Source organism: Numida meleagris, chromosome 8 (genome assembly GCF_002078875.1).
Source record: "Numida meleagris isolate 19003 breed g44 Domestic line chromosome 8, NumMel1.0, whole genome shotgun sequence".
Lineage (NCBI taxonomy): Eukaryota > Metazoa > Chordata > Aves > Galliformes > Numididae > Numida > Numida meleagris.
The window spans coordinates 10,775,922-10,788,983 of record NC_034416.1 but is presented as its reverse complement, the minus strand read 5'-3'; the positions used below and the strand labels follow the sequence as shown (position 1 = coordinate 10,788,983).

The 13,062-nt window shown below is 49.9% G+C and overlaps 1 protein-coding gene across 3 annotated transcripts in view; it reads left to right on the top strand.

The window, feature by feature from the left end:
• LOC110403351 (gamma-aminobutyric acid receptor subunit beta-4) overlaps window positions 1-13,062 on the top strand; it is a 67,264-nt gene that overhangs the window by 42,625 nt on the left and 11,577 nt on the right. For all 3 annotated transcript variants that reach the window (XM_021406476.1, XM_021406475.1, XM_021406477.1), the window contains one exon: window positions 2,374-2,594. In XM_021406476.1, coding sequence (XP_021262151.1) covers window positions 2,374-2,594 — 221 coding nt within the window. The remainder of the gene's footprint in view (window positions 1-2,373; window positions 2,595-13,062) is intronic.

Below are 13,062 nucleotides of genomic sequence, written 5' to 3'. Positions count from 1 at the left end.
GCTCCACGTGCTGCTCTCACCTCTGCTTTGTGCGTGCATCACATGGGAAGCAGGAGGAGAAGAAAGGAAGAGAGCAAAGCCTCTGCAAAGCCTGAGAGTGAGGGGCCTCAGGGCTGACAGCTCGCTGGGAGCTGCTGGGCAGAGCAAACCAAGTGGAGGGAAGCGAAGGGGTTCCCGTGTGGATGGTCATGCTGAGCAGCTTTCAGCAAGCTCACGTGCCACCTTGGCTTTACAAGGGGCTGGATGGAGCTGCAGTGCCAAGCACAGCTGGACTGTGAAATCCTCTTTGCGAGGCAGGGTGGGCAGCACAGGGGTCCTGCAGTAAGTGATGGGGCTGGAGGCAACACCTGAGCCTTATCATTCCAGGACTTGTGGGGCAAACCAAGAGATTTTGAGATAACTGAGTAGAGGGGCTTGCAGATGGAAGAGATGGGTATCTTGTTTTGAAACATGCAGCCCTTTTGGGGCAAGAGACATGTGGTTTGTAGGTCAGTGAGACTCGAAAGGGCTCAGCTGGCTTTGCAAGGGCTGTTGGCTGTAGCATTTCAGCTTCCTACAGTGGAGTGCAGTCTGAAGTGGCAAGTCAAGGTATGGTGGCAAAACCTAGCTGGAGAAGGCTTGCAGCTATCTATGGAAAGCTTGCATTTCCTGGGGGTTGAAAATTCAGAGAACCAAGTGGATGCATTTTACTTCTGAACACGTGTACCCTTCAGAAGTCCCATTCTGGTGCCCCAGCTTGTATTTCCCAAAAATTGAAATCTAAATTCACATTAAACAATTTCCTAAGGTCTTTGCAGTGCTACCTGCACTGAGCCTCTGATGAGGAGTGGACTCCTCTCTGCTTTTGCCTCTCTTTCCAAATAGAGATCAGGCTGTGGGGGAGGCTGGGCAGGTGCACGCTCCTTCCAACACAGGTCATGCCTTTCCTCATCCCTTGGGAGAGGGAAGCAGGGAGAACATTTTCTTTTAGCAGGGTCTTAACCAAAATCAGAAAGAGAAATGGATTGGGAAGCAAGAGTTCAGTCCTTTAAAAATCAAAGCAAAACAATTTATTGGCCAGAAAGCTAGCACTAATTTTGTTGTTGTTGTTGTTGTTGTTCTTTTCAATATAATACAAAGGTGACAGAAATAGCTTTTGTATCCAGACAACACCACAGATTTGCTCCGCGACCTTTCGGATATGCATATGGGTCTAGATTTCTGAATCAGAGTTAGGCACTCAAACCCTGGCGTGCCTACATGGTGGGATTATTGGAGCTTGTTTTCTGAGGTGCTAATCAAACCTGGCTTTGAGTAAAGTAAGTGGGAGAAAGTGGGCAGGCAGGATGCCTCTGCACTCAGCCCAGATGTTAGTGCAGAAGCAAGGTCCTCACCAGCCCACCCCCACAGAGCAGAAATGCCTTTCATGCAAACTTGCATGGCATGGGGGGTTCCTGTGGTACTGTCAGTATCTGCTTAGGAAGAAACATGTCTCTGGCCCCAAAAGTTCATTTGCATGCATTTGCTGAATGCTTTTTATTTAGGGACTTGTGAAAAGTTACTGGTTTCTGTAAGATTGTGCACGTGGTTTCCCCTGCCCACTTCCTAATCTACATCTTGTTCGCTGGTTACCCATAAAAATCTGGTTCTGGGCCTGTTTAAGAGCTGTTGAGAGAATATTTTGTCATTTTGTACAAGACCCCTTCCTGTACTACTCATTTATCTGAAAGGAAATAATTATTCTTCCAGCACTGTGCCACAATACTGTGTATGTCTCGGTGAATAAGCTGATTTGGGGCCTCTGGGCCTCCCTAGGATATGCAGTTACTGTAGAGCATCTAGAGTTGTCTGCATAGCTGCAGCTATGGGCCACAGAACATCTCTCCCTGCCCTTTAGAGAAATCTAGACTTAGATGCCATTTTAAGCTTCAGCTTTGTACTGCTGGAGAGGAAAGGAGCAGGAGACAAGTACGGCACTGGGGTGGCTGGAGATGGTCAGGGCACTGCCCCTTATCCTGACGATCATGCTCCACTGGTGACAGATTTCCTCCACATATGTCCCTCTCTGAGAATCACAATGAGCTCCCAATTTTGCTCCTACAACAAGGCAGGCACTAATAGCTTGTCACGGCTGGCCTGGGCTGACTTTGAATCCTTGGCCTAGAGGTGAGATTTTCCATGTGCCTTTGGGAACCTTCTAAATTTCTGCTCAGACTAGAAGTGGCTTTTATCAACTGCCTTGTTTCCATTTTCCCAGAAGAAAACATAGTCCTCCCCAGCTGGTGGTGTTCAGAAGGAGGCATCTGGGTGCCAGCAAAGGTGGAGACCCACCAGATGTCTCTGCAGTGGCAGTAGAGAGGGTCTGAGTTATGTCCCTGTGTATTTCTCTCCTAGGACTACACCATCACCATGTACTTCCAGCAGAGCTGGCGGGACAAACGCCTGGCATATAACGACCTTCCTCTCAACCTGACCCTGGACAACCGGGTGGCTGACCAGCTGTGGCTGCCAGACACCTATTTCCTGAATGACAAGAAGTCCTTTCTGCATGGGGTGACGGTGAAGAATCGCATGATTCGGCTCCATCCCGATGGGACCGTCCTGTACGGCCTGAGGTACATGTGAGGGGAATTCTTGCTGGTTGTGTTCGTGAATGACTTCTCATCTAAATTTCCCCCATTTGAATCACATTCCAGTATTTCCTTTAGGCGCGGTCAGGGACCCAAACCATACTCAGGTTCTGCACAGGTTTAAACATCTACTCTTTCTCCAGGCTGGAAATGGTTGTTACCTTCAGACCTCCAAAGTTCTCTCTACTGCTATAGACAAGTGTTGGAGATGGGAATAGTTGGTTCTGTGCTTTTCAAGTTACTGTCATTCAGTGCATTCACTTCCATTTGAAACGCTCATTTTCAGTTGCTTATAATTTTCTGTAAGTTTGGCTTAGGGAGATGAGAATTCATTACTCTGGTATCTAACTTCTGCAGCATTTGAGTTGAATCACTTCAGTAATTTTTGACTACGAAGTATAAGATATGATTTTGTACCATTTAAAAGAAAATTGTCTCTTGTCTTTATCAGAGCAATTTTTGATGACTGTGCTTTGAAAGTTGATATTTAGTAGGGGAATGGTCCTCAGCAAGGAGGCTTCTTGTGGTGTCTGGAACAGATTTGTGTTGGCAGTCCACACAATTTTGAAAGTACTCTGAGTGCAGTGGAGGTGACAAAGGCTGGCTTGCTGTGTTACCTGGATCTGTGCAGATTCCATGGCAGGTAGGGGCTAAAAGAGAGGTCTGCAACTATAGGTAGAAGTGCGGCGCAGTTTTGGATGCTGTAGCTGAGATCTAGGCAATGATTTCCCCAACCCTGTATTTGTCTGCTTTGAGCTGTTTGCCTGGGTTTTTTGTGGGTGGCTTTTTGTGTGTGTGGTTTTTTTTTTTTCTGTTTTTTTTTTCTTTTTTTTCTTTTTTGACTACTGAAATTCACAGCTGGCTTTTAGACCTGCCTCCACATTCAGAAAAGATTGTGATAGCAGCTCTGGGCTTACGTCCCAGCGCAGCAGAGGGGGAGGAAAGACCTTTCTCTTTCAAAGAGGGTACACCCACCCTTCCCATTTACAGTATCAGCTCTTCTGCTGCCTTGTGCTTTGTGGCAAAGTCTGACTTCTTATGATAATTTCCTCCTTTTTAAGTTGCAGGGCTGCTTCTGGGAGAGTGGGGCTGGGTGTGGGCACAGCAAAGCAGGGCATTGTCCTGCTAGGGACAAGGGGGTGACTGTGCCCAGTGTCTCCCTATGGCAGAGCTCTGGGAAGCCAAAAGAGAAGCAGTGGCTGCTGGTGGTAAGGAGAAGGCTGGAGTAGTTGTTGTAATGTTTGCACTTAATCGTCCTTCTGAATAGAGGATGCTTCTTGCCCTTCTCATGCAACAAAAGATAGAATAAGCTCAACTGTGAGCCTCCACCAACTCCACCTCTCCTTTTCTAGGAGCATCCATCTCTCGACCTTGGGCCAGCTATGTTGCTTGGCTGATACTGCTCTGAACTTTACTCACTCACCAAAAAGACTGCAGCCTTCACCCAGCTGGCTACCCCAAATTTTCCCATTGTGTTAAACAAAATATGAAGGCTGGGCTGAGCAAGAAGATGCTTTGATTCGGGGTAGGTCAGAGCACAAACTCTGTCCTGTTGTGAAGGAGGGGGCACAGAGTGCTGTGAATCTGGAGCTGCTGAGCCAGCCCACCTGAGAGCAGGGCTGCCTCCCCCAGGCTGGTAGGAGACCTTAGCATGCACCTGCGCAGCAAAAGAAGCAGAGCTGCTAGTATCTAGTATATTTTTATCAGCTGCCATTTAATCAGCTCCAAGAGCAAACAGTGTGAACCCTGCCACACAGGTGATGAGCAGTGGAAGTCCATGGAGGATTTGCAGGGCAAGCATGCTGCGTGAGCACCTCCAGCGCTGTTCCTGCCCTTGTCCTGCTGCAGGGCCCTGCAGCATGGGCAGGGAGTTCGGCTCCCTCCCAGCGCCTGCGTAAATGGGTGAGCTGAGGAAAATTGTATCCAGGCCAATAGAAAGAAAATGACAGCTGTTTGCCCCTGTTATTTCCAGGGCCATAGTAAGAGCTGCCTGTGTTGTTTTAACTTTTGGCTGGTTTTCCTGGAAGCTGCTCTCTTGCCCCTGGAGAAAACTGCAACTGCAAAAATGAAGCAGCGAGCAATTGCAACTGCTGTTCCTGGGCTGTGCCTCTGGCCAGGGTGGCTGGCTTTTAATGCCTTGAAGGCTTTGGGGTACTGGGGGACGAGCCAGGTGCCCTGAGTGCCTGAAGTCCCTCAAAATCTATTCACAGTGGTACAGACACTTTCTTTAGGGCTTACAGTCTGGACTGACTCCTGCATCTGTGGTTTTGCTGACCGCAGAAGTGCTAGGTGCAGTTTTGCAGGTGCAAAGATTTGTGAACACATTAAAAAATACACAGCCACGTGCACAGCAGGTGTAAGCAGGTAAGAAACCAAGCTGAACATTCACCTGTGCTCCCTTTATCTTCGTACACATGCACCACGCTTGCCCTGCAAACAGTAAGGGAAGTACAGGTCCTTCCTGTAGAGTGAAGCCCTTGTCTTCTCTTGCACTTTTGGAAGGATTTTAAAATGGAGTTGCTCTGATAGAAGAAAGCTGAAGAAGGCGATTTTTGTTGGCTCTTTTTGTACCTTTGTCGGCCCGCATGTTTGTTTTTGCCCAAGCAAGATAGCACAGCTCTGCTCCTTCTCCTTCTACCTTCTCACCAGCCGCTTCCCCCTCCTTTGAGCCAATCCTGTAGCAAAGTGACTCAATCGTGCTATTTGTGGCACAACAGTCATTTTTCTTTCCAGCAGTCTCTGATGTCAGAGAGCGGGGAGGATGACACCCTGGTAGCCCCGGCTCCAGCGAGCATTCAGGCAGGATCAGGCTCAAACCCCAGAGCAGACCACAAGGTCCAAGTTAGCTCACGTGGAAGTCAATGGGTATTTTGTTTCTGACCTCAGTGAGGACAAGATCAAGCCTCAGATAACTCGTTTCCATGAGTAAATGAAGCTCTTTATTCCACTGCTCTGTTTCATTGTGGAAGCTGTGTGTCAGAAAAGCATATGCTTCTTTTTGATAGAATTAGCGAATTAGTGGATGAAGGGAGAGCAGCAGATGTAATACAGCTACATCTTAGGAAAGCACTCGATACAAAAGCTTACTCCAAAATTAATTCACACTGGGCTAGGATTAAAAGCTGGTTGCCAGGTCTCCGACAAAAGGAATGCATAAACAGCCACGGGCTGCGCTGGGAGGCGATGCGGGGCTGCCAGGGGTATTTCCCAGGTCCGTTCCCCCAAGCTAGCAGGTGGCCCAGATCCTGGGGTCTGGAACACAGATCCAACCCATGGGATGCTCCTAGCGGCTGAGGTCTGCTGTGGGAGGGTGCAAAGCCAGCTTTAGGAAGCATGAAGTGGTGGGATTGTGCCTGGGCTCCTCTGGCTCCTACATATCTTGCAGGGGTTCCAGGTGCCCATGAAGCACAGGCAGTCACCTGGGGCACACAGCAGGAAAGTGCTAAAACAACATGTTAGGTGTGCAGTACGAAGTGAGGCTTAAGGGAACTGCCCACCAAGACAAAGCAGTTCCTTGGTGTCACGGAGAGAGGTGAATAAAACAGTGAGGAGGAGCTGGATAGAACTGGCTGGATTTAATGCATCCTTCCTCCTAATGGCTTTTTGTCAGAAATTGCACTGGCTTCATCCAATTTTAAACAACAACAACAAAAAAGTTAGGGAGAAATTTTTCATTTAAGAACAAGTGCTTCGGAGAGCGTTGATGTTTCACTCCTGATTTTATGCAGAGAATTTTTCACTCATGTCGATACTTCCCTCGCTATCTCAAGCTGCTGGTACTGCTACTGCTGGCATGTGCAGGGAGGATCATCAAGTCGTTTCTCTGGACCTCCAGAGGCTGTCTGCTCGGCCCCTGCTGTAATACTCAATAAGCTTTACGTTATCACACATAGAAGCTATATGTAACGGTGTAAGATTTCTCTCTCTAGCCCGTGCAGCTTCCATTTGGTAGCGAAACATTCGGTAGTTGACACTCATCGAATGCTGATGTCATCAGTATTTTCCTATCTGTTTTCAGAGACCTAAAAATAGAAACAACTGTAACGACGCTGAAATTCTCGCTTGGCAGTGCGAAATCGTATTTGATACCAGCTTAAAAACGTCTTTCGGGGAAATGTTGATGCTCTTTGATTGCATTCCAATTAAGGGAAAAAGTGAATTCCAGCAGAACAGGCGCTCTGGGGCGCTGAGGCTGCAGGCCTGTGCTTGCTGGGACGCTGGGGCCGAGTGGACAGCGGGCGGGACACAGCGCCAGGCTGGCGAGGAGCCCGGGCGATGAGAACTGAGCAACTGAAGGCTGCAGAAGAATTTGATGACAGAGACTAAATCCTGCGCAGGGAGAATGAGGGATCTCCTCCTGCGAAGGTGGTAGTGGTGGGGCGCGCATGTGTTTTGCTTTGCTTTTTTTTCTTTTTTTTTTTCTTTATATCCCTGCCCATGAGAGTTGTTGCAGTGAGGCGTGTTGGAGATGAGGCAGTTTGGATACAGGAGAGCTGAGGCACTGCAGAGCGCTGAGCCCGATGGGGTGCAGACCTCCACTGTCGCCGTTGGTGTAAATGCCTTTTCAGCGCTTGAAGCGAAGGGGAGAGAGTCATTATACTTCAAACAGCTCCACATTCACAGTTTACAGCTGAGTGAATCCAGGTGTACCTTTTTTGGCAGCGCTTGCATTATGCTTTCATAGGACTGCATTCCCACCGCTCCCAGGGAAGGGCAGCCCTTGTGCGGCAGCAAGCTGACCCGCCCCTGGCACTACACTCACTGCTGGGCCGGGCAGCACTCACACACCACTTCCAGCTCATCTTGCACAGGGAAGCAGTGCAGGTTGGCCCAGCATCCCCATCTCCTGCACAGCCACTGCTGGGCACACTGCTGCACAGTGCTGCTGAGGCTGCCCATGGTTTGGGTTCTGCTGCAGCTCACCCTGGGGATTTCCTCAGAGCTCCCACTGCCAGCCCAGCTCTTGATCAAGGCCCAGCCCTGTCTGCACTGCATTCACCAAATTCCAGCCTGGGCTTATTGGTTCTTCAGTTGGTAGAAATGGCTCTCCTGCTCTTGTAGCACTTGAAGCTTGCTGTTTGCAGCCATGTCCTTGCTCTCTCCATAGGTATTATCTGGTTCCCTATGAAGCAGAGGCCTGGCAGGTTATAACTGAGGAGCTCTTCTGCTGTGCTGAGACCACTGCGCAATTTTCTCCCAGGCCGTGTCCTGGTTTCTGCTGGGACAGAGTTGATTTTGGAGCCAGGAGCTGGACATGATGATCCCTGTGGGTCTCCTGCAACTCAGGATACTCTGTGATTCTGTGATTCTATAGTGTCTGGTATGGTGCTGTGTTTGGGAGTGGGAGAAGGGCTCGTTCTGTGGCTGAAGAATTAGTTTAGAAGAGCTTTTTTTCTCTCCATCTAATCTGAATGCAGCACATACTGTTATTTATCAAAGGAAGTCTATGCAAGCACAGATGCTTTTGGAAACAGTGACCTTAGCAGGATTGTGCCAAGGCTTATGGAGTTGGTTTTAGGCACACAGACACAAGAGGAAAATATTCCATATCCTTGCCTTGCTCTTGGTTCTAACATGACCTCCGGGAGTCTGCAAAGATCAGACCGTGTTAAAAGAATGGCAAAATTCACCAGGGTATATAAATCCCTCCAGGCCCTTCGAAGTTTGTGCTTACTGCCAGGCAGAAGGTGACATTTGCCAGCATGATTTCATGACTGACTTTGAGAATGTGCAGAGTGAAAATTCGATTTCATTTTTTTTCCACTCATTCAGCAAAACAGCAATTGTGCCTTTCTCTCCTCTTAGTCACCGGAATTCCTGTACAAGTCTAACTTGCCCCATGGGGGCTGTGCACGTGTCCTGCAAAACTTGAGCGGCTTCCACACCTTCTCATTGCCACTAATTCACAGACAGACTCTGGAGGTCTGTATTGCTGGGGACAGCAACATCTTCAACCTCTCGGGTAATCAGAAATCCAGAAAGTTGCAATCAGCAACTTAAAAACTGCACAGGGGTAGTCCATGCTGTCAGATTGTTTCCTGGGTTTGGTCTGTGTCCACAGGCAGACTCTTGGACATTTCCCAGTTAGAGCACAGTAGAGGCTGGTGCCTATTCTCTTGTTCTGCATGCAGCCAGACCCTATCTCTGGAAGGCAAGAAATGAAGTGTATGCACAGGCTGTTCCATTCCAGTTGACACTAGCCCTAGAAACCAGTCCCAGGTATGTTTAGTTTCATGGTGTACACATACATATGATGCATAGAGTTTATTTTTTAAGGATGAGCTTAAGGGGAACGAGACCCTGCTTGCATCAGGGACACCTCAAAGGCGAGAGTCTTCCCCTCTCTCCCACCCAGTCCTCCTTTGAGAGCCTGGACCTGCTCATTTTGAAACCAAGTGGTGTTTTGGGGAAATCATTTTTTGCCCTTTATACGTGTAGCTGATGAATTTGTTTCTCTCACGCCCTGGAGGATGGGCTGGAGGCTGAGGGCCTTCAGAGTTTGGTATGACGAGATGAGGCTCAGGCAGGAGCTGAAGGGGCAGCTAATGTAGAGGCAGGCAGTGGGGTAAGAGGGAGATGGAGGAGAGACTGTCAAACATGGTAGGTTTTAATAGCAGGTCAGAGCTCCATGCTGTCTGTGAACTTATATAATCATTCTAAATAAGACAGAAGAAGCCATTAATAAGTAAACAGCAATGAGGAGGATCAGAGCGGGAATGAAATGTCTGATGGTGTTCAAGTCAGAGAACTTGTGGAGGACTGATGATAAGCAGAAGACTGAGTGCTCCCTTTGAGCCACAGCAGTGGTGGGACATCCCTGTGCTCATCTCCCAGGGCAGGCAGTGGTGGAGGGACAGCACAGTGAGGCTGCGTTGCCCTTTCCGCGCTGGAATCTGCTTTGTCAGTACAAACTCCAGGTGGGCATCGCTTCCTCATCGTAACAAATGGAGACCTAGCACTTGCCTGGTGTGACTTTGAGCTTTTGGCTGTTCTTCTTGAAATGATCCATTCCTCCCCTGGGGCAGAAGGATGCTCTCCAGAGTGAGGTATCTGTGCTACCTCAGCTTCTGCTTGGATCTGCTGGTGCTAGCAGAGAAGGGGGATGTCTGTCAGCCCGCAGCCTGCCAGGGTTTCTCGACATCTCATGAATGCATGTCCCTTTTCTTCTTTTTCCTTTTCCTTTTCTGAGATGTACAGTGTTCTCTCCACAGCTCTGTCTCCCCCCAGATGAACTGTGTCTGCCTGCCAGCTGTGCAGCAGAGTAGCAGGGCAGTGAGGACTTGGCTGCTGGATAGCACAGCTGCCCACAGACCTGAGGAGCAGTGATTAGAGCAAGGGCATGGGCACATCTTGTTTGTGGGGAGGGAGGTGAGAAGGTGATGGTGTGAGAGGGCTGACTTGGAGGCAGACAGAGGGGGCAGAGATGGAAGGAGGATGTGGGTGGTGCTGGCCAGGCTCGGCCGCTTCGTTGAGCGCATCATGTGAAGAGCAGACGAGCCGCTCCCCTCCGATGGGCAGTGTCGCTGTGAATCGCCATCAAAGCAGATGAGATTTCACACCACACAAATGTTTGAATTTAAAAGGGGAGGGAGGGTAGAGAAGAGAGAGAGGAGGAGTGGGAGGGAGGGATGGAGAAGACGCAGCCTGGCCTGGCGCCAGCGCCTTGTGCCAGTGCCATGGGGAAGGTGGCATCGTTCCTTGGCATCCCCTGCAGCCCTGCGCTCCCTGCTCCCTTCCTCTTTGGCTGTGTCTCTGTGGGCAGTGCGCTCTGTCTAGAGATGTCTACGGGACAACGGTTTGTTCTCTGTCTCCTCATCTCCTTTTGCATGGAGTGAGTAACCACTCCTCTGCTTTTCTCTTTTAACCTCTCGTTCTTCTCCAGCTCCCCATCCCCAGGCTCCTTCTCCCCTTGCTTCTCCTGGGCCCTCCCTGCTGCTCCCTTACCCTAGTGGCCTTCTGTCCTGCACTATTTGCTTTCCCATCTCTCATCTCCGCTCCTGTCTCCCTCATCACTACTCCTGCCATCATCACTCTTTTGTCCTCTTCTCACTTTCCCACCTCTTAATCTCTCCCCCTCCTTTATTGCCCATTAACTCTGTGGAGACACCCAGAACAGTGAACACCCCCTAGATGTCTCTAGCCAGTTCTCCCATGCTATCTCCTGTGGCACGTCTCTTTACACAGCAGCCCAGAGTGTATCAAAGTAATATGTTTAAAATCATGAAAGCCTGAGACGGAGACTGATCCTGCGGCCTTCAAGAACACGGGGGATGTACAGTGACCCCACAAGGTCACTGGGATGCCTGAATTTTGCTCCTGCCCCCCTTTGGCTATGAAGGGTGGAAAGCTTCTCATCCCTTTGCCAGGTCCTACCCACCCATGTTGCACACCCACCAAAGGAGGTGCAAAAGCCCCTTGGTGGCTCCCTCTAGAAGCAAGTGAATGGTGGGGTCATGGAGACAGGCCACAGGTGGGCATTCTGCCAGTGGTGCTGGGTGCTGGGTACAGTAATGGCAAGTAGGTGTACTTTGGTAGCACACTTCAGAATAGAGTTGTGATGCTGTGCGTCACCTGTGGTCTCCAAGCAGGGTGTGGCAAAGGGCTACTGATATCCAGGATGTTTTTTGATGTCTAAAGTCAAAATAATTAAACATAGCATCACAGAATCATGAAGGTTGGAAAAAACCACTAATATCATCTAGCCCAACTGCTGACCCATCCCCACCATGCCCACTAACCATGTCCCTCAGTGCCACATAGACCCTTTTCTTAAACACCTACCTCCAGGGATGGTGACTCTACAGCTTCCCTTGGCAGCCTGTTCCAGTGCCTTACCAACACCTTGATGTCGTCACTTTCTATATCCCAAGAAGGTTTATCAAGGTCTAGGAAGCCCCAGGATAGGACCCGGTGCCTGAGGCCAGCTGCCCCCCGCATCTAATCACGCTGCAGGAGCTCACATCCAGGAGTCCCTGTGGTGTTGGTGCTTGCTGGGAGCACCTCACCATGGGTGTCATACTGCAGTGCAAATGCTCCAGACAAGCAGGTGGATATAGCCAGTGTCACTGCTACACCTGCTCTGGAAAAAAATAAAAAGATCTGTACGCCGCTTGGTCCCAGTTCTCACCTGACCCAACAGTGTCACTGGGCAGGTCACCAAGAGTTTGTGACCTCGAGCCCACCGGTTTATCTCTGGAAGATGCTGAGCTGCAGAGGTGCCCGCCCTTTAATTTGAGGGAAAGAAAAATTGTTATCTCATTCTTGAGGACTAATGCCCTCTTTTTCTCATTTTTCTCCTTTTTGTCCTGTCTGTCCTGAAGTTCTCTTCTTTTGAACCTACAGGGCTAAATTCTGCCCTGATGTAAATCTCTGCTGATGTAAATTGCTGTGATCTTGCAAAAATCATTGGAGTGGCTCTGGATTTATGCTGGCTGTTAGTGCGAGCAGGGTTTGGCGCATGGCGTGCGGTGGCCATAGCTCACTGTGTCGTGCTCTGCATTTCCAACCAGCACTGCATGTGACAAGTAAATCCTGCCGAGAGGCGAGCGGGTCCCTCTCAAAGCAGAAGAGGCTTCCCCTGGATGTCCTTCGTGTGACCAAGTGTGCCAGCTGGGCCGCAATTTTGGGATGGACACCATGGAAAGGTTTTAGCCTGCAGGGTCGCACAAATGGGGTGGAAAATTTTCATTTAATACTTTTTTTTTTTTTTTTTTTTTTTTGCATCTCACACTTCAGGGGAAATAGGAGAGCGCATTTGTAGCTGCTATTTCCCACGGGTGCAGTATAATATATACCGTATATGCCGTGTGCGGCATAGGGGGATGAGTCATAGCCATTCGTGACTCTTTGCTCTCGGTGCCCAGCCAGGACGGACTCTGCACCTGCTGCAGGGGGCTCTCCCGACAAGGTGCACTCCCCAGGTACGCGCTGGGTCTCGTCCTGTGCCACCCCCCTGCTCTGGGGGCAGGGGGGGAGAGGCACTGCGTTTCCATCCATCCTCCCAGAGGGGCCAAATGCGGCGGCTGCAAAAGCTATACGCGCGGTCCCAAAGCTGTGGTGATCATTTCTAAGTGGCTCCTGTCCTGTCATCCTTCCTCCCCTCTGTGCTTTCTCCTCCACCTCAACTGCACTACGGATGAAAGGGTTAAGAGCTCACTTGGGCCCCCTGCTCTGAGAGAGGGCAGTTGCAGTGTTGTATCTAGACCCAGCGAGGATATATATAAATTCCCTCCGTCTCTTCAGATCTATTTATAGCACGGCAGGCAGTGGCAAAGGCTCTCCTCAAGGCTTCATCTCCTACAAACAGTCTTCACAGACAGCAGAGAGATAAATATAGCACACGAGATTTCTTAAAGAGCCAGCAGCTCCGCGGGGCCACGCGCCCGCCCTGCTCAGCCCCCACCCCTGTGCCCCTGGGACTGCGCTCTCCCACGGGCGCCCACACCCACCTTCC